This window comes from Glycine soja, chromosome 7, assembly GCF_004193775.1.
Source record: "Glycine soja cultivar W05 chromosome 7, ASM419377v2, whole genome shotgun sequence".
Taxonomy (NCBI): domain Eukaryota; kingdom Viridiplantae; phylum Streptophyta; class Magnoliopsida; order Fabales; family Fabaceae; genus Glycine; species Glycine soja.
Genome location: NC_041008.1, coordinates 32,659,812 through 32,682,387, shown reverse-complemented (window position 1 = coordinate 32,682,387; position 22,576 = coordinate 32,659,812). Strand labels below are relative to the sequence as shown.

At 29.8% G+C, this 22,576-nt stretch overlaps 1 protein-coding gene across 1 annotated transcript; it reads left to right on the top strand.

Moving 5' to 3' along the window:
• The first annotated feature begins 5,433 nt into the window (after positions 1–5,433).
• Positions 5,434–15,741, top strand: LOC114420598 (probable pectinesterase 29). Its single transcript, XM_028386453.1, has 7 exons — positions 5,434–5,582; positions 5,658–5,792; positions 11,637–11,756; positions 12,309–12,468; positions 13,610–13,816; positions 14,476–14,723; positions 15,413–15,741. Exons 1-7 carry the CDS (start codon positions 5,434–5,436, stop codon positions 15,573–15,575), a joined length of 1,182 nt encoding a protein of 393 aa, XP_028242254.1. The 3' UTR covers positions 15,576–15,741.
• Positions 15,742–22,576: the final 6,835 nt, after the last annotated feature.

Here is a 22,576-nt window from a genome sequence, read left to right as displayed (position 1 = left end):
TTCTTGTTCTTGAACCATGAATTGTGTTGAGTTTAGGTTCCTTTGAGTTTTGTCTTGATATTTTTGTGGCCGAAACCTAAACCATAAAATTCTTACAAAAACATCAAAGTAGAAGAAAACCTCAAAAATCTAGAGTGATATGTTCACTCATTGTAGTTTTGTCATAAAAGTCATGTCTAGTCATGAAACTTGTCACATAAGATTCCTTATGTTGTGCTGAATTTTATTTTCTTGTTTCTTTGTCTAACTCATTTGTCAAGCAAGCTTCCATCACTATGCCACTAAAATAGTAGTACCTACAACCAATAAGAGGCGATATGTAGGTGAGAAACTTAAGCAGTAATTTTGAATACATTGAAATGTGTATATTCTTATCTAAGATTGTGTATTGATGTAGCAATGCATGGGTTTCTACTGGTGTTGGTGACACTATTGATGATAGTGATGGCGCAGGTTACGATGATGGCACCCATTGTTTTTTTTGTTGATTGTAATTATGTAACAAATTCCTCTTCTTTTCAATTTTAGATGTCCCAACCATTTGGTTGCCTAAGTAAAACATAAAAAGGAGTTTGGTTCATCTTTTGTTGAAATTGAATGATGTTCCAAGTTCATTATTATGGATACTTAACTTGATCTGTCAATTGTGGACAATAACTGAGAACAATTCAACTGACTTCGCTAAGCCTATTGAATGCCATTACCAATTCCTATTTAGTTTTTTGAAGAGAGGGGCTAAACATGTCAATTATTGTCTTTGCAGTTTGCACAATGACATATTGAAGTTTTTTTTCTTTAAATACATACAACATTTGATCAATTTGATGTTAAAACAATTAGTGAAATGTGAGGTAGTCAACGTCTAGAATAATGCCAAAAAGCATCAACCTTGTATAAGTTAATGTTGGAAGTTATATATTAGTTGTAGTTTAACATTGTATTCTGTTTTGTCCACATGCCAAAAGGTACCTATGTATTTCTTAATAACTTTTATAACTGCATGCAACTGTAGGATATTCTTAATTATTTTTATTAGTGTTATTGAAAACATTTTGGATTCTCCATTCCAAAACGGTATCAAAGGCAGTACATGGGTAGGAACCTTGGGCCAATTTCAAATGATAACAACAGAAGTTCTCTCGTTCCTCTGCATTCACAACCTTATCATTCAAGTGCACATGATTGAGGCTCTGAAGTATAGGTTAGTAAGAGGCTGAAATTCTGAACTTAGTGGTTCAAAATATAATTTTAGGAGTCTGAAGTCTCACTAATTTAAAGCAGTGCATATTGTCCTAGGGCATTTCTAAACAGACTGGTTTAATGTCTCCTTACAGAAAGAAGGACAAGTTTGTTATCAATCAATACTCAAATATGTTAGACATGTGGCCTTAATAACTTACAAAGGGGTGAATTAATTTTCCACTAACAAACTTTTAACCCCCTTCTAAAAGAGATAGACTCAAAATGCAGAAGAAGCAGCAATCAATTTAATAATGTTCTTTAAACATGCAAGACACAATTGATTGCAACAAAATAAATAAGATAAGGGAAAAGATAATGCAAACACAGTTTTATACTGGTTTTGGCAAATTTCATGCCTACGTCCAGTACTCAAACAACCCACTTGAGATTTTCCACTCCCTTTATAAAAATCCGTTTACAAAGTCTAAACCACACAGGGACAACCCTTCCCTTGTGTTCAACATTACTTACAACTTAAGAGACCCTCGATCCCTTAAACAATCTCTTTGAATGAGAAGAAAGAAAGAAGAATTCTCTCTTGAAGAGAAGGATATTACAATTGATGTCCATGGATGAACTCTTAATGGATTTGCAGGTGTTTGCCCAAGAGTTTCTTTTGCGAGAGCAATGAAGTTATCTTGGAATCTCTCTCATTTTCTTTTGAGAGGATAAGACATTCTGGACCAATAAAACTCTCTCCAATTTCGTCCCAAGTCACACATATATATAGGCCTTTGATGGCCATTCAAAATCCAAATGATAAGATGTGACTGTTGGTGATATTACTTGAAAATCCTCTCTAGTAATCAATTACAGCATTAGTGTAATCGATCACACAATTATTTTTCTTGAACAATTGTGACTCTTTATTTAAAATTTGAATTCCCAACGTTCAGAGTCTCTTGTAATCGATTACATATGATGTGTAATCGATTACACACTTTCAAACCATTGGTAATCGATTACATGTATTGGTAATTGATTACATGTAATGGTAATCGATTACATGTGCCTTGGATGACTTGAAACCTTTCGTTTTGAGGCAAGGCTTGATCTTGAAGAAATCTTGAATCAAGGCTTTGTTTGTTGAAACAATCTTGTACTAATCTTGAAGCAAATGAGCCTTGTTTGATTCTTCTTTTGACATCATCAAAATCATGTATACATACATTCACATTCTCCCCCTTTTTAATGATGACAAACATGTGATTTCTTCTCGACATCATCAAAGCTTGCATGATTTACAAAATACAACCAGGAAAAGTATAAGCATACGTGCACGCACACACACATGTTGATAATAGTTTCTGGTGACTTATTACAGTATATAGTAGATACTTTAATAAAGTGGGGGAACAAAATATATTGTGATGTGATGAATGAAGTTGATTGGCTACCTACATAGACTACAAAACTAGGATGAAGTTGATTGGCTACCTACATAGACAACAAAACTATGTGTCATGACCAGCACACCAACATGTGTTTCTTCAGGGGGAAAAATCATGAATAGGCTAATTGAACAGGGATCACAGTTGAAGTAACATGAAATAGGTGCTTTCTGTGTGGGGGGCTTATATGATTGCAACTTATATTAAAGGTTGCCCTAATTTATAATATTTTTTTCTGAATATAAAATTATTTTTTTACTGGTAGTTGAATAACTTGAAATTTGCTAATTTGTAGAAATGAATGGCATGTAAAAAGTACTATGGAAGGCTTAGGGAAGTCATCTATTGCAAGGCCCCATAATGGCAATCAACATCCAACCTCAGATGCACAGTCATTTTGGTCATTTGATTAAAAAGAGGGTATTAGACAAAGTTGATAGATAAACACCATTGTTCTCTTGAGGCACAAATAATCTCTTGTGGGGGAAGAGTTTAGAATATTGAACCCATTGTATCTTCTTCCTTTCTTCTTTTGTGAAGGAAGATTTATGTTCACTTAATGTTAGTGTCGATAGGAGTACGCATTAATGCATGGTTTTCTTGAGGAAATTAAGAAGAGGTGTCACTTCTTTGATGTTAATTTTTCCTTTGGAGAATGGAGGTTCATATTCACCCTGTGTCATGATATTCAAATATTTTAATGAAAAATAAAACCTATACTAACATGATCCACTGCTAATGAAGAAATATAGTCGGGTTTCTTTATGTCTCATTATTTAAGATTCAAGCATCATCTTTGATAGCGATGTGCAAAAACTTGGGTGGTAAATAAAAATAGAAAGAAAGAAGAAAATAACACAGTGAGCTTATCCATGCAATTGTGAATCATCGGCTAAAACCTATTTTCCTCCTCCAATTTTATGTGTTGTTGTACCTATTTTTGGAGGATTATTTTGTGATTTCCCTAATTTTTTCATCAGTAGTGTAATGGGTTCAAAACCTAGTTTGATATTTTGTCCTTTTATCACTCATATCCTTCTCTATTTTCATTCAATTCCCTCAATCCAATGCTCATGGACATAAATCTAGCCAAGCACTTTAAGCCATTCCTCTATTTTTCCTCTCACACATATGTCCTGCCATTGGTTTGCCTCTGTTTTTCTAATGTGGCGATGCTCACCCCTTTGTATTTGTTTTGTTCTCTCCCTATTTTATATTATGAATTTACTACTTTGCTTAAACCCTAGGCTAATTTCTTTTTCTTGAATTTTGTTTTTATTTAGCTTAACATGATCGTGTTTATATGTCAATTATTATGAATATATTAAAATTTACATAAATTTTCAATTTTGAACATGTATATATGTTGTAAAAATATTTTATTTGTACCTAGAATCTTCAGAATTATGGTCATTCAGGTATCTGTTATCTTGCTATAGCTCTTTTGGGATTGTTGCAAAGTGCCACTATCCAAGATTGATGACTAGGTTTCTGCATTTCTGTTTTTATTGGTTTTCTTTTAAGTTCTAATTTTATCAACTCATACTGCTTTTGTAGAGGTAAACCTTGATTTTTTTTTTAGTTTCACAGTATTCTAAAATATCAAAGTTTTGCAATTTTGCAGCATATTGTGTGTTGGACAAGTGGCCTCAATTATCTTAAGAAGGGGGGTTGAATTAAGATACAAAAATTATTCCCAATTAAAATTTAACTCTCTTTTTGAATTAACAATGCACCCTTAATATGAATTACTCAAAAGACAATTCAAAAATAAACTTCTTTAAAGCAAAAGATAAATAGCAATAAATAAAAGAAGTTTAAGGGAAGAGAGAATGCAAACTCAGATTTTATACTGGTTTGACCACGTCCTTTGCCTACGTCCAGTCCCCAAGCAACCCGCTTAAGATTTTCACTATCTTGTAAAAAGCTTTTTACAAACTCTGAACCACACAGAGACACCCTTCCCTTGTGTTCAGCTATCCTTACAACTTAAGAGACCCTCAGTCTCTTAAACATATCTCTTTGAATAAGAAGAAGAATTTTTTCTCTTTAAGAGAAAGATATTACAATTGAAGATCGATCAAGATTCCTTATTGAATTTACAAGTGTTTTGGCCAAGGAATATTTTGAGAGTGATAAGACAATTTTCTTTTGAGAGGATAAGACAATGTTGTTCAAAAAAACTCTAAGGAATTTCGTATCCCAAGTCACCTATTTATAGGTCTTTGATGACCATTCAAAAACTTGTAGAACAGTTGTGACTCTTGGGAGTTATTTTTGAAAATTCCTTACTGGTAATCGATTACATAAATGTGGTAATGGATTACACAGTTAGTTTTTGAAGAGTTGTGACTCTTCAGACTTGAAATTTGAATTTTTTGTGTTTGGTAATCGATTACACAAATGATGTAATCAATTACAAGCTTTTAAAATTTAAATTCAAATTTCTAAAAGCTGTTATAAACACTTTAAACTTCTGGTAATCGATTACACACCTTGTTTCAGAAATTCAAAATTCAAAATTCAAATTCAAATTTTGCAAATTGTTTCAGAAATTAATTTAGCCACTGGTAATCGATTACATCTTCTGGTAATCGATTACCAGAGAGGAAATATCATATTTTTGAAAAGATAATTTTTCTTAAAAAAAACTTTTGTAAAATATTTCCTTTAGCCAAACCTATGCAGTATTAATTAAGGAATTCTTTCAAAGATCCTAAGTACATCGTTCTTCTTGCATTTCTGAATTCTTGACTTAAATCGCGCTCATCTTTGGCATCATTAAAACTTCATATCATATATGCTTCTACATTGTGTTGTTGCACATGAATCAATTGGAAAATCATTACCCAAGGCTTTTCTAGAGCGTGTCAAAGATGAATTTGTGTCAAAATATGGTGGTGGAAAGGCTGCCACAACTCTTGCAAATAGCCTTAACAAGGAATTTGGGTACTAAGTTTCTGTTCTAAGCTTGTAAAGTTTAAGCTAGTGGATTTAAATTGTTAGTTTAGCTAATGTGTTAAGCTATTTGCACACGCCAAAGTTGAGGGAACATATGCAGTATTGTGTTGATCATCCTGAAGAGATAACCAAGCTTGCAAAGGTGAAACCTCAAGTTTCTGAACTTAAGGGTGTCATGATGGAGTTTTTTAAGAAAAGGTACAGATGCACTACTTAGTTGCACTAATTTAAGAGGATAATACCATAGAAATTGAAGAGATCAATTGGTACTAGAATCATTTTTGCCAATAAATAAATATGATTGTCACTGTTTGGGAAAAAAAGAAGGCCAAGGCAGGGGAGTAGGAATCAAAATCAGAAACCAATAAGTTCTCCATTCCCATTTTCATATTCAACACAGTTCCCATGTTTGTTGTCTACTGTCTAGGTTTTAAGAATCTATGATGGTTTTAATAGGCTGACGGAAGCTACGATAAAAGAAGGTTGACTAGAATACATTTAACTAAATGTTGTCACATCATTACAATAAGACAGATATCGGGCACTGTTTTGATAGACAATTGAAGTGGTTGATGATGTTAGGAGGAAAGAAAATGCGGTCTAGCCTAACTGTTGGATTGTGAAAATACTCGATTGTTTAAGGGAAGTAGGAGTTATATAGCTAAGGGAACCTTCTACCTACTTTCTTGTCTCCTCAATAGTAACTCGTAAGTTTTTAACAGTTGTTGATACTTGATATTTGATAGGAATCATAGGTATTGGAGTAGGTTGAGAGGTAATGTTGTCTTTTGTTAGAGGAGCAGTGATACTTTGTGAATGTTCAGTCTGTTCATTAGAGATCCTTGAGGCTAGCTAAAAGCAATGAGGCTAATTAATTATTTCAAAAACCAGAAATTGTGAGAAACTAAAAGTCTAAGACAAAATGAGGAGAGAACTGAGATAGAAATTTGATTCTTGGGTGTATTTATGAATTGCAACCCTTGGGCTATTTCATTTTGGGATCAGGCCAATCACTATATTTGAATGCTTTGATGGTTGGAAGGGTTTTTTAATTTCTATTATTGGGCAGTTGGATTACTTTTTAGTTATGGCGTTGGATAAGTGAACTGTCGGAGTCTGTTTTGATCAAAAGTTGGAAGTGGAGAAAGAATTAATAGAGCAGGAAATGAATTTATCTTCTTCATATAAGGAAAAAAAACGATATTCAAAGGCACTCAAGTGGTGTTATTGGAGATGTGAAGGAAAATGATTCATACAGTTTCTACCAGGTAACTTATCAGTTATGACACTTGGTTTTAGATTTGTGTTTTGTATCCCATGTTTCTTTCTTCATAATTTTCTGTTTGAAACGAATGTGTCTATTAGAAATTATATGGAGCAATTTAACATCATGTAGTAAGACTTTTTCAGACAACTTTGTGCTTTGAAAGTTGTGGCCTTGACTGAGGATAGGGTCGGATTATAAGGGTTTCTAAAGATGGATGAAGACATTTGCTATATTATTGTTTTACACTCAGGATATATTTGTAAGTTTTAGTGCCTCTTTGGTTTGCTATGTCAGATTGGTTGTGCAGTAGAGGTTATGCGTCAGATATCAGTATGCCATTATGCGTGAGGTTATGGTGGAGAACAGTGACCTAGTATTCTTACTCCTATTAAAATCTTAACAAAAATCAAAATGAGCATCTGTTGAAGACAACAGGTTGTACCATGTTATTGACAACAATAACGGGTGAGTTATAGGTTAAATCTGGAGAAGACAGAAACCGTGTCTTCATGGTTCTGAAATCTGAAATAATTCAAGAGATGGATTGAGCTTTGATGTTGAGAGTACATTATAACATGTTACTCGTAAGTTGTTTTTGAGAAGGAACAAGAAATATGAAATGCGAGAATCAATGTAATTAATATTATCTATTTATTTAAATGAGTTTTGTATGGTAGATGTTTATAGTATTACACTGGGAATGTTTTGTTAGGTTTTGACATGATTAGGCCATTTGGAGATTTTGTGTATCTCTCTCTTCATCAACATTAACAAATCTGACAGAGCTCCATCGAGGTCATGTTAAAATTTCAAAAGAGAGGATCCATTCACTCTTAAACTATTCCTCTATAGAGTTAGAGCATAAAATAAGAAAATTAACGTGTATGGGAAATTTTCAGATTAAACTGACGAATGGAATATAACAGCAGGACTGGTAACTTAATTAGTTTGTCTCTATCTCTGACTGAGTATTATTAGCATACAATAATAGCATTGCTCTGCAAACAATTGGTCATCGTAAACACCCTAAGTATGCTGATCTTAAAATCAAAATGATTCACTACAATCTCTTCAACATAGACATAGTTAAAACAAATTCTATTCACCACCAACACACATACAATATATATTTTTTATGCCAACAATTGGTCGTTGTCTTGCTGTTTATTACAAACATGTCACCGCCGCACTTTCTAAGACGGTTCTAAATAACACATTCTTTAGTAGTGATCCGAGATAAGCTTTTGAAGCTCTGGCAACCCATTGGTCGATGGAAAGTAATTAATTCCTTTATTAGGGAGAGGGTATTTTGATTTCAGTTTCACATCTCCTGAAGATTTAAGATTTGTTTGAATGGCAAACACCTGGAATTTCTAGCCTGGCATATTACAACTGTCTCAATGGAGCCATGATTTTTACCCCAACAGGATTAAGCAAGCACATGCGCAAACATGGGTTCACATCTACCACTTACTACTAGAATACCGGAGAATGAAAATCCTGTTTGAAATAGTGGCAGCGGTTAGGACTCCTATTACTTTGGATGAATCCACTAGGAATAAAGTGTTTGGGAATTATGCGTTGGAGAAGAAGCTCTTTCAAACACTCACAAATATGAACAAGAGAATAAGTTTCAATGAAAACTTGTATATTTTGCTCACTTTTCATTTACACATATGCACCTCTCATAGTGTCTTTTTTCTCAAAGTTACAATTGGAATAACAAAAACTAACAAAATTAACTATCCTCTAATAGTCTAACTAACTGCTAACAACATCCTATTTATATTTGGATTAAAACTCAACATTATGCTAAGATATTGGTGGATGTGGATTTGTCAGGTCCCCTTCCTAGTGAGATATTGGTGGAGCGGGAATGTTTCGCTTTTTTTTTTCTCTCTATTGGGTATGAAAAGTTGCCATTGTTATGCAATCAGTGTGGTTCATATGATGTAACATATGGACTTGCGCGTGTTTTCTATATGAAATGTTGCAGAGATCACCGACACTACAAGCTCGCAAGAAGATGATGAATATGTCCAACAAAGAGCTTTTGGAATCAGAGGCTTTATCCTCAGAGTAGGAAGCAGAGAAGATAGATCAAATCAACAATGACATTCAGATTTATTCCTCTTTATGGATTGACCGAACTGAAGAGGAGCAAAATGGGAACTTTTGTCTAGATAATATGCAAGATGTTCCTATCGAACTTGTCAATAATTTCACAGAGGTCCTCTCCAAGTCTTAGAAAAAGAAACTGAAAAATAAAAAGAAGACATCTTGTGATGAAATAGTTCCCTCCAAAGTCTCAAAATCAATAGCAGGAAAAAAATAGGGAGGAGGGATGTCCCTGAATCGTCTTTTACAAAGGGTGTTCAAAAGGATCCTAAAATCCTAGCTAAGTTTTAGGGACAATAGGAAAATTATGAAATAAATATGGCAACAAACATACACAACTCTGCAACCACATCAAACAACATTGAAGTGGTTCTTCCTACCACTCAGCGAAAGAGGACTTCCATGATTTTCTTGTCCTATTTTTATCTAGAGGGGAATGCATTTCTTGCTTTCTATAGTTGAGGCATCTTGTAGATGGGGCATATATCTCATGCTTGTTGTTTTATATGCTTTTCTTTTCATGGGTGCTGGCTTGATTCTCTCATGTTTGCTGTTTTTTTTTTCTCCTTTTTTTCTCTTTAATATATTTCATGGTTTTTGCCCTAAAAAGATATTATATCTTAAAATAATTTTTAAAAGTTTAAAATAAAATAAAAATACACTTAAGTGGATGATATTATACTTTCATTATATTACTTAGCATAGTTAAAATAAATCATCTAATATAAAATAATTAAAAAATAAGATAAATCTAACATTTATTATTTTAAATTTTGTGAAATATAAAGTTGAAATAATAAACAGAATACTATAAAAGTACAATGATTAAAAAAAGTAATATAAAAAAATGTAAAATATAATAACAAAAAATAAAATAAAATAAACCTATAATTTATTATTATCAATATAATAAAATCTTATCTTATATAGAAAATATTAAAAATAAAATCTAATAAATATTTTAAGGACAAAAGAATAATAAAATATAATTTAATATAAAAAGTTAGAAGTTATATTTTTTTAAAAAATATTACTTTAAGTAGTGCTTTAAAACATATTAAAAGCTACTAAAAAATCTATTTATCAATCAGTAAAACAAATTTATCACCTAATTAAAAAATTAGAAACTAATTGAAATGATTTATTGAATATAGCCTAAATTGAATTTTTTATATATATAAAAAGGTTAAATTCATTTTTTTTTGTTATCCAATTTATTATTTAGGTTTGATCTAGTCCTTGATTTTTTGAATATAGCCTAAATTGATTTTTTTTGTTATCCAATTCAATCATCTAACTTTTAAAATCGATTCAATTTGGTCCTATCTTTTAAATTAAACTCACTATCTTAGAAAATATGCATTTTGTAACGGTTTAAAATCAATAAGTAATAATTTTAATCGGTCATAACATTTGATTCCTTGATACAATTAACTAAATTTAGATGATAGGACTAAATTTAGTCTATTTTAAAAATTAGAGGATCAAATTGAACCAAAAAAATCAAATCAAATTGAATTTATGAAAAAATTTGAAAACAAAAAACTAATATAACCTAAAAAAATCTCAAGTACTCTTTTTTTACGAAAAATCCCAAGTACTCTTAGGGGGTTTGTATCACAAAATTAGTTAACATTCCCACATCCCAAAGAATATTGTAGTCCAGAATATTATTCTTTGGCATATATACAAATGTGTTTGGTTAATTTTTAACATTCCTAGAAATATTTTAAAAAATTTAAAATACCAAACAAAAAATAAAAGTAAAAATGGGAATAAAAAATATGTAGACTTGAGAATGCAACTTTCCTCATAATGAAAGATATGTGAGAATATTTGTCGATAATTTTCTAACAAACATGAGAATAAATATTTCTATATTTATATTTCCGAGAATGCAACATAATTCCTTGAAACAAACATTTCCTTGGAAGAAGATGATGTGGTAAAATATACTTTCTCTCTTCAGAATTTAGATTGATATGGGCTCTACTTTATTAATTAAGAATAACTAATTTTTTTATTAATTAAGATTAACTAATTGAGAAGCCGTAAAAGGAAAAAATATTTACAAAAAAGGAAGCCGTTACATAACACTAAGAAAGAAGAATTGACAAATACAAAAGTCAATACAAAAAATTTGATGAACATAGAAATCAAATCATATTTTTATATATAATAATGATTCTCTTGATCTTCAAACTATGATTCCTCTGACTACAGAGGCAAGCAAAATTTGTATGATTTTTTAGAATCACAAAGCATTGAAGAAACTTCCTTATACGACCATATCATATACAAGAAGAATATTTCTTTTAATATGTGTACATATTTTTTTTTGGCTGAGTGGAAATCTTCCCTTTAATGTAATTAAAACCTTTCAGTTTCCTTGCTTATTCTTACCTCCATAAAGAATTTGTCTCTTTAAATCCAAATCTTCATTTGCACACAAAAGTTGAATTTCTCAAGTCTCAGAATCTTGTGTTTTATCTCATCATGTCTCTTGGTTGGTATCATTTTACATTTTTCTTTCTTTTGGCGACTTTAGGAGTAGTGTTAGCGCATGTCAATCACCGCCATCATTTTGTTCGGCATCACCACCACCACCATGATTACAACAAACAAACTACTAAGAAAACAGTCCATTATTCTTCCAGGACAATTATTGTGGACCGATTGGGGAATGGACACTTCTCTACGATACAATCTGCCATTGATTCAGTCGCTTCCTACAACAAGAATTGGGTTTATATCTATGTGATGGCAGGCACCTACAGGTAAAAATTAGAACCAATTTCCTCCATTATGTTCAATGAAATTAATTCAGGATTTAATTTATATGTATTACATATACACAACATATATTCAAATTTCCTCCATTATGCCATATTTTGATCATGTAATTTCCACCAAATTTAAAAGATTTTACATTTTCAACCATTGAGAACATTTAGAAACATTGCTTGATATTCAAATTAACTACATTTTAAAATGTCAGTATACATCTTATTTACTTATTTTTTGTTGTTAATTACAGATTTTTAAAACTGTCCCGAACAAAGATATAATTAAAATTTGACTTGGATAAGAATTTTTTTTTAGACGGGATATGAAATAGTTTAATTAGTTGTAATTTAGGATTTGGCTCATGTTTGGTCACCGATCATATTTCAATACATGTGCGATTTGTTATGTATGTACATATAATATTAAAAAAATTTCTTCAATGACTGAAATTACGTTATGAAATGTAATGCAATGTCTACCAATTTGATTCCAATATTAATTTGAATCCTCAAATACTAATATGTGTTCTATAATGTTGAAAGGGAAAAGGTGAAGATCACTTCTGACAAGCCTTTCATCGTACTAAAAGGAGAGGGACAAAAGAACACTTTTGTTGAGTGGCATGACCATGATTCAAGTGCAGAGAGTCCTACGTTCACAACCATGGCCGACAATGTCGTCGTCAAGTCCATTAGCTTTAGGGTGAGAATACAAATTGCTTTATTTATTTCATTCTTTTGAAGTTTTTTTTAATATTTCAATTCATTCCTGAAAAAAAAAAGGTTTTCTTTATACTTTGGCCATTCATATTCTACTCTCCCATTCATTTTTCCATGAACTGAACTGTAATGAATAGTTTTATGCTATTTATTTATGCTAACTCGTTGCTACCTATATATGAATTTATGCCATTTGTTGCAAAGAAAATCTTGATTGATCCGGTTAAATGTAAATGATGAAAAGTTCTTTGGTCTAAGAAGTTTTAAAAACCCTTGTTAATTTTTATTCTCCATTTTTCTGAGAATACATGTAAAATCCTATTTTTAGTAGCTGTAGCTAATAATCTATAAGATAGTGCATAAGCCTGTGTACAGAGGGTAAATTTTATTTTACTTGTTACATATTATTTAAATTTTGCCCATACTCAAATGTTGTCATAAGAAATCTTCACAATTCGTTAGAAAATATAAAGAAATCCTACATTTCAAAGAATTATTATTTATAAATTTATAAATTTACTTTTAATTCAACTAATTAAAAGTCGTCAGTTTTTTTTAATCTGAAAAAACAATAAATTTCGAGTGGTAAACTATTTTTTTGTTTTTTTATAAGTGGTCAAACTAGTTAGTCATCTTCCCTTATAACAATTTAATTTATACCTAGTGTATTATTGTGACTTTGTGAGTAACTCTTGAATAGACACAAACCTAACACATCATTCGTAGGCATAGTCAATACAATAAGAATTATAAAATAAAATACATAAGAAATCAGGTTGATATTCTTTCCATTTCTTTCTGTTTTCTTCTTCCTGATTTTTTGTTAAAAAATTATTATTTACTTGCTATTAAAATGAATTAGGATCTAAGAATCAGGAAAAAGATAGCGGTAAGAAAGAGAAGATTTTTTTTTCCTAAAAAATATATAAAATTTAATTCATTCTTGATATTTTTTTTCTTTTGGCCATTTATATGTCTTGCTACGTATTAATTCACTTATAATGATATGCTATTTTGTGTTTTGATTTGTTTGGGCACTGTACTGGGTTTTTATAGCTTCGAACAAAAAAAGAATTGATTTTTTAACAAATATCTAATTTAGCTTTAATTATGATCTGGAGCAGAATACATACAATAATAACAGAAATGCTAACTCAATGGAAGCTGCGGTAGCTGCAATGATATTTGGCGACAGGTCGTACTTCTATGACGTTGGCTTCTTTGGTTTGCAAGACACTTTGTGGGATGGACAAGGAAGACATTACTTCAAGTCTTGTACAATTCAAGGTGCTATGGATTTTATCTTCGGCACTGGCCAATCTTTATATGAGGTACTAATAATGATCTTAAGCTGTTGATTTCTCTCTTGTTCATGGTTATTATTTGTATATGCATGGCATCGAGTTTTATAAGATGACAATATCGAATTGTAAACACTCCCAAACTACATTATATACATAAATGGCTTTCTATCATTTACAATTTAACCCCCTCCATCTCATTTTGTTTGGTCAAACTACCTTTTTTACACAAAAATTAATAAATCTAATAAATGTTTTAGATTTCATAAAATTATCATTTAATTTCTTAATATATCCCTTGTCTTTTATAATAATTACAAAATTTACATTATCTTTCATGTATACTTCTTTTTTATTTTTTTACTCCATAATTATAATAAGAATAAAATATTAAATGCTTCATTGGTATTAATTAAAATGGGATTTATTTTTACAAAAATGTCAAACAAAATAAGATGAAGGGAATTAAACATTGCGAGATATTGATTATAATTACAAAACCACATTCACCATTTTATTAGCACATATACGTGTACAATAATAATATTAAGGTATATTGGATACAAAAGGATGCATCCCAATCCAAAATGCACAAGAATATGTGCATATTAAAGTGTGCAATAATTGTTTTGAATATAAAAAATGAAAAGATAATTTTGAGTATCTAATTTATTTCTTTATTTTTGCAGGACTGTACCATATCCGCTATTGGTGCTAATCTTGGTCCTGGCATTATTGGTTTTATCACGGCACAAGGGAGAACAAATCCAAACGATGCAAATGGGTTTGTTTTTAAGCATTGCAATATCGTTGGAAATGGTACAACTTACTTGGGAAGACCATGGAGAGGTTATGCTAGAGTTCTTTTCTATGATACTAAAATCTCTAACATTATCCAACCATTAGGTTGGCAGCCATGGGATTTCGCTGGGCACGAGTAAGATCCTTCTTCTAAATCTCATTTTGTCCACATAGATTAAAAAAAAAAAAAAATCACTCATGCATGATCAATTTAATTAAAGTAATGCTAGTTAGATCCATAGAACTTAACCTAGCAACAAATAAGGTTTTAAATTGTGGCCAGAAACACTAAAAGTCACAATTTTGACTGAAAAAGCCACAAAATTGTGAAGTTACAAGCGTAATTGAGGCCGTAAACCATTTTTCGAACAATGTTACTTGAAATACTTGAATTGTAAAAGCAATCTAGGTTTGAATTGAAATGTATAATTTATTAAAAGTTATTGACACAAATGATTCAATATTCGTATTTCTTAACTAAGAATTATGTGGACTGTGGTATAATTTATAACTTAGAAATAGAGTCGTAATTGAATGTATTACTTTAAGTCCAAAGTGGGCTGACATGATGAAAGATAGATTAATTGAATACTAAATAAAAGCTTTAGATATTTCCTAATATAAAAAATAAAATGCTTTAATTTAAATTATCAAAACTAAGAAAATAAATACATATAATTTTTTTGAGTGTGTTGTTATGGCCATCTTTTAAAATAAAAATTATTGTGAATATACAACTTTTTGTGTTTCATTTTTTGATTATTTCGTTTATTTTGCTTGCTTTGGGTTTTTGGGTTTTCATCTATAATTCCATAACTTTTACAGGGATCACATAACATTCGCAGAGTATGGCAATTCTGGACCTGGTTCTGACACTTCCAAGCGAGTAAGTTGGTTAAAGAAATTGGATTCATCAACAGTTAGCAAGTTGGCAACTACTAGCTTCATTGACACCGAAGGTTGGCTAAATACACTGACGCAGCTCTAAATCACTTTCAGAAGGGACCATAAGCAACCATCAGTTTACGTACATGATTGTTTCTTTTAATGTTGCTGAAATGAGAACTCTTCATGTTCCACCTATTTCAGAATTTTCCAAAACCAGGGTTTACATAACAATCAGAAGGGAGCTATAGACACTATTTTTATTTTTTTTTGAATTACTTTAGATAACTTTTAATCTATGAATTCCGTAATCTGTATTTGAATCACAAAAGTTATGTGACTTCAAATCCTTTTAATTTAGATATCCAATTATATATGATTTTTTTTTTTATGCAAAGGAGGCATGCTTCGCATAAAAAATAAGAATTATGTTCCCAACTAGGTTGATCCCATAACTCTTAAAAATACTATTTGGTTTGATTATTAAAAAAAAAAAACTACTTTTCCTTTATAGATTTTTTTCTTTAATTTAATTTTTATTATACCTGGTTCTTTTTCCCCGATAACAGGATCTGATAACAACAAGTTGAAGCTCCAATATAATCCAAATAAGGAGGGTAAATGAAAAGCATAAAAATTTGAGTGTATGATTTTAATATGAGCATATATAAGTAAAACATCACATGTAATGTGGAAGAGATAAATATAAACAAATACCCCGACAAACTTTTATGACAAGAATGATAAACGAAAATGCTAATTTGAATCAAACCCTTGACATATGTCATAAGTTGGAAATCTTAAAATATGATGAAAAAATCTGAAACCTGAGATTTGTTAAGAGATTTTAGTGCCTTTTAGAATAATCTTAATATATAAAAGGAAGGAAGTTTGTAGTAGATTTTTCCTGCCTAAACTGGTTGCATAATTGACATTGAAAAATAGCTATAAAAGTAGTAACTAATTTAAGCACTTAACAGGTATGTGTATACATGCATGCGAAATTGGAACAAGGTGTACTCTTCTCCTGAATAATTGGGCGGCTTTTCGTTTTTCATATGAATGTTCATATTACATTAATGATGAACTTTAATAACACCCACAATTATAGGGAATGAAAAATGGAAATATCAATAATTCCTTCTTTAATCCCTGCCTATTTAAATTCCATTACTGATAGTAGAAAATCTCCTTTAAATTCTTTCAAACTTTAAATCTTTATCTTTTCACCTTGCAAATTGGCTATGTTCACGAGTTGGTCTTCTCTCACTAGAACCTTCTTCAAAGTTTGGGATTTTGGGTAATGCTTATAAGGCATTTTTTATTAGCTTTTGATTCATCTTCTGTATAGTTATTTAACATGGTTTATTTTTAATTTGGGGTTAAAGGGGTTTTGAGTGTATTTTTTATGTTGCTTTTAGCTCCTGGGTTATGGGTTTAAATAATGTGGTAGGCTTTATTATATAACTAGTTGGTTACATGTGCATATGTTTTTTTTTTTTTTTTTTTTGGTTATAGTACTGAAATTCTACTTAAATTAAAAAGTAAAATATATCAAAAAATATAAAAATAGTAAGAAAAAGTATAAAAAAAAATCATTTGTATTTATTTTTTCAAACTACTTTTTGATAAATAAAAGGAGTTGGATTCTATCTCTTACTTAAAAAAATAAACATCTTCATATTTTGTCTTTGTCCTGTGCATCTCTCATACTGTTCTCCCTTGTTTTTAAAATTTTTATTTTGTCCTTTTGTAAGCGACATGACAATAATATAGGATGACTGGAGCCATATAATTAGACCAACAATTTATCGATAATTTTGCCCTTTTCAACTAAAATTTAATAGATGAATAACATGTGCATAAATTATATTGTTATTTAACCACAAAATTATCATATATAGTTAATTTATTATTTTTTATAATAATTATTTTATAAGTTATACTAAAAATAATTTATGATTGTTAATGATACAAAAACTTTTGCAGAAATCAAACTTTTGAATTAACTTTCATATAAAATTTCACTTTGATAATTTTATTCTCTCCAACTATAATTTAATAAATGAATAACATGTGAACAAATTATATTGTTATTTGATAAAAACATTATGTTTTGAAGGAATAAAAAAATAATTATCAAATTTTAAAAAATATATTTAAGCCTAAAAAACTAATCCCTACTACTAAATGTATAGCAAAAGAAAATATAAGCTCGTGGTATTAGAAGGTCTCATCAAACTATATTCTTTTATAAATTATATATATATATATATATATATATATATATACTACTCTTTTATATTTATACTATTTAGATTAAATTATAAAAAAAATATTTTTAATGATGAGAAATTACTTCAAATAAATTATGATATCATTAATACAAAGAATAACAGAAACTAAAATAACTATAATTTAATAAATGAATAACATGTGACAAATTTTATTGTTATTTAACTACAAAATTATCATATATGATAATTTTTTTATAATAATTATTTTATTAGTTATATTGAAAAAAATTTATGATTGATAAATGGTACAAAAACTTTTACGATAATCAAACTTTTGAATTAATTTTCATATAAAATTTTATTTTGATAATTTTACCCTCTCCAAATTTAATGAACGAATAACATGTGCACAAATTATATTATTATCTAATCATAAAATTATCATATATGATAAATTTATCATTTTTTATAATAATTATTTTATAAGTTATATTGAAAAAAAATTATGATTGATTAATGATACAAAAACTTTTACAGAAATCAAACTTTTGAATTAACATTCTTATAAAAACGTTTATACTACTAAAATTGTTGTAGCTATTATTTTATTTTTGTGTTTGGGTTTGGATAAGAAGATCATCCTGTGGTATTACAAGGTTTTAGCAAACTATACTCTTTTATATATTTGTATACTTTTTAAAAATGAATAAAAATGACTTATAAACTTTAATAATTTTACTATCTCCAACTATAATTTAATAAATGAATAATATGTATACATAATATATTGTTAGTTAATCACAAAATTATCATATATATTAAATTTATTAAATTTTATAATAATTATTTTATAAATTATATTGAAAAAAAAATATGATTAACTAATGATAAAAAAGATTTTTACATAAATCAAACATTTGAATTAACTTTTATATAAAATTTTTATAAAATTTCTTATACTATTAAAATTAATGTATTTATTATTATATTTAAGGAGGACGCGTGGAGTTGCGGTCAGTGTCTATGAATATTATTTTAGTAAAGAAATCTGAAAAGACAAAAAACAAAAAACAAAAAAAATAATATGTGTCAATCAACCAAGTGAGAGCAGAAGTGTAATTTTGTTGGACTATTCCTTTATATATATATATATATATATATATATATATATATATATATATATATATATATATATATATATATATGTAAGTACATAACAGTAAGAAAAATTTAGTATTTTACTTTGGCAAAAATAACTTTAAACTCTTTTTCGACTAAAATGGGGAGAACGCAAAAACAACGTATAGTTAGATATAATTTAGTCATGTTCTTATGAATAACAAAAAAAAAAAATAGTTATGTTCTGATAAATTGTCCTGCTACTTGTTAGTAGTTCTTATGATTTCTGAAAAAAAAAAACAAATGTAGTCCTTCTAAATATTAAGATAAATGCATGAATTCATTTTTTTTTAAATTTGACAATACTAATTTTTTTCTTAATTTTCATTTAATAGTTAGAAAAGACTTCTTTTGATGGGCAAAGTACATTTGTTGTTTAATATCTCAATTCTATTACATAAATGCGTGAATGTACTATATGCATTTATGTAGCTCCTCAATTCTCATACATACATGACGCTCTAAGCGGGAGCAACTTGAAATTAAATTAGGCAGAAGAAATCCAAGTTTTAAATATAGGTTACCAATGTCTAGTTAGGCTTAATCTATAATTATTTTATTTTGCAATTTGGAATTTTCTTTCTGATTATATCATTCACACTTTTACAACTTTTTTTTTTCTAATTAAATCATTCACACTTATTTTATTTTATATTTTTCAATTTATTTTTTCTAATTATATCATTCACACTTACTTTTTTTCTACTCAAAAAGATGAATTAGATGATAAATTCTTTATTGCATATGCTATGTAGCATGCAAGGTAAATTTCCAATCGCACTTTAAAGCAATACAAATTAATCTATGTTATTGTATTTGCTTGATGATGGACATGTTTGTATTGCTTTGGTGGTTGTAACTTCTTGTAACAACTATCTTTTATATCATTATATGAATGGTCGAACAACTCAAGAACTATATCCTCCTTCTTCTTCTTCGTTTCTGTGGTCATAAACCAACTAAGGTGTCCCCTATAGACCAAACAGCTGCCAGCATATTAATCAAGTAAGCCACACAAGATGCTTGATATATAGCATTTGCATATCATCTATATGTTTCCCTTGGTCAACAAGGTGCTTCTTTTCTGGTTTGCACAACAGTACATGTATGAGATTTAAAATTAAACATGTAAATTCACCATTCACCATATCAAATTATTCCTAAAATATTCAAACAAAAGAAGTGAAAAAATACAATTAGTCACTACCATTGTTGTCTCTTCAAAATAACTGCAACAACTCAAATTCAAACCAAAACACTTATAAACTAAATCCAACGTTGCTCTCTTTTGACCTATAAGTCCTCAAAAAAATCACCGCAAACATGAAAGCATAGCAATATAGAAAACTGTCGGCACCTTTGGCCAATGCATCTCCATCTAAACTTATTCATCACCACCACCTTTCAATTAATTAATTAATTAATCTTCCCTTAAACCAAACAGCACTTATCGGAACAACGATGGTTAATAACTACTTACCTCGCTTGCGCTCACGCGTGCGGCTAGAGGCATGAACAACGTCGTCGAGGCATAGCCGGAAGTTTCCAAATTTCAATTTTTTCAACACCTCCGTGTGCCATGTCATCTCACAACACCGTAACAGACTTTGTAGACAAAAGGGGCAATCATGGACAAAGAAACAACCTTCTTGAGTTGATCTTGCTGCATCTTTTTTTTTTTCTTTCTTTGCTCCTTCCTTGATTGAAGATCGAGCCGCAACTTCAAAATTTAGAACGAAAACAGAAAAAATTGAACCAGTTAACCCGGTTTGGAAATGGAGATGAAACCCTGTAGCAAAAGCAGAAAGACTCACAGGAGACGCAGAGAGAGAAATTCAGAGGCTAGAAACTATTTCGTGAGAGAGACAGGTCAAAAAACCAAAAAAGACCAAAAAAAAAATTGAGACGTGACAACAATTCCAATGAGATAAAAAATGTAATTTCCCTAAAATACTCCTTTACATTAAATAAATACTAGTATTCTACCTATGCATAGGGGCGTCCTTTATATTTGCACATGTGCACATTCTCTATTATCATCCATGTAGTACTTTTAAGAATTTAATTGATAATAATATGTGTAGTGCCTTTAACTCATTTCAATTGTCTTTTAAGTTAGATGTGGAATCATATTTTTTATTTGGAAAGAATATATTATATACTAAGGAAGTTTGCGTTAAGAATAAGAGAATTGTCAATAATTCATTAAAACCTAAAACATTATACGCTAAGGTAGTAAAAGATAAGAATAAGAGGGTTGTTGATAATTGATCCAAATCGAAGACATTATACCATAACTTATATAACTTATAATCATTATACTTATGTCAGTGTAAGTTAGACATGCTAACATTTTAGAAAAACCATTTTATCAATGACAAACCAAAAGAGATACAATGGTAATAAACACAAAATGTTATAATAAGTGAAACTATTGTTGTAAAGCAGAACATTAAACCCAAACCCAATAACTCTTAGTGTCCAGGAAAATAAAAAGTGAAAGGAAAGTGTGCTTGTTGTTTTGGCTCAAAAGTTGTTCTATAATTGGTGCCTATTTTATACCAATCCTAGTTCTGAAATTTCAATTGAAAATTATTGTGAAAACAAGTGCCAAAACTAGAGGTTTCTTGAGTCTTTTTTTTTTAGTTTTTCTACTCTACTCTAGAGCCATTCTAGGTTTCTCTTTGAGTCCTAGCTTGCTTTTTTGTACTTTTCATTGTTTTAATTGTTGAATAATCCTTGAAAATTTGTCTTGTTAAAACTCTATTGGTTTAGCTTTCAATTCATTTTTTTTGGTCTTTGGTTATTGCTTGTCTCTTTGTTTCCTTGCTTGTGAGTTGCCATATAGGGAATTGGAAAGAAGGATTGGTGCCATATCTTGAAGAATTTGAGTCAAGAAGCAAGGGGCCAACCACCTTAAGAGCTATTGGACTAAGAAGCACTCCAAATTGAGTGAAACAATAAAGAGAGAATAGCCACCACAATTGAGGACTTTTTTCTTTGTAATTTTGTAATTGGCAATTTGTTTTGCTTTCAAATTTTGTAACAAAAAGGCCTTTCATTGGAAGTAAGTTGGGAGCCTCCAATAGGTCACCCTACTTCCATTTGTGTGTAATAATTTTAGGCAATTTCCCCTTAGGATAGTAAGTGTTTTGTTGGGAACCTTAAATGAGGTAATCCAAACACTCTTAGGATCCGCCTAGTTTGCATTTCTTGCACTTTAATTTCTTGCTTACTTTCATAGCTTATTTCCTTTACCCTCCAATTTTATACCGCCTAGATAGATTGCCTTTTACCAATTAGTTTTTACCTTATCTTTCACACCTCTTTTAGTGTTTATTTTGGCTAGTTTCAACCATAGTTTCTTTTACCTTTTTTTCAAACCCCCAACAAGAAAGAACCATAACTTAGGAACCAACATGAGTCTTCATTCTTCATCTAGTGTTAATGGTGAGGGTTCTACTCCTAAGGACCCCTTGTATAAGATATTAGATGAGTTGAGATCCCTTAAGTTGTGGAAAGAAAAACAAGAGAGAAAAGAAAAATGTAAAAAAAGAGTGGAAGAAATAAGTCAAGATGAAAGAGAGAAAATAAGAGAGGAAGAAAGAAGAAAAATAATGAAAGAAATGAAAAGAGAAAAACATGTCTCCTATAGTAGTCATGACTCTTGCAAGAGTTTAAGTGAAGA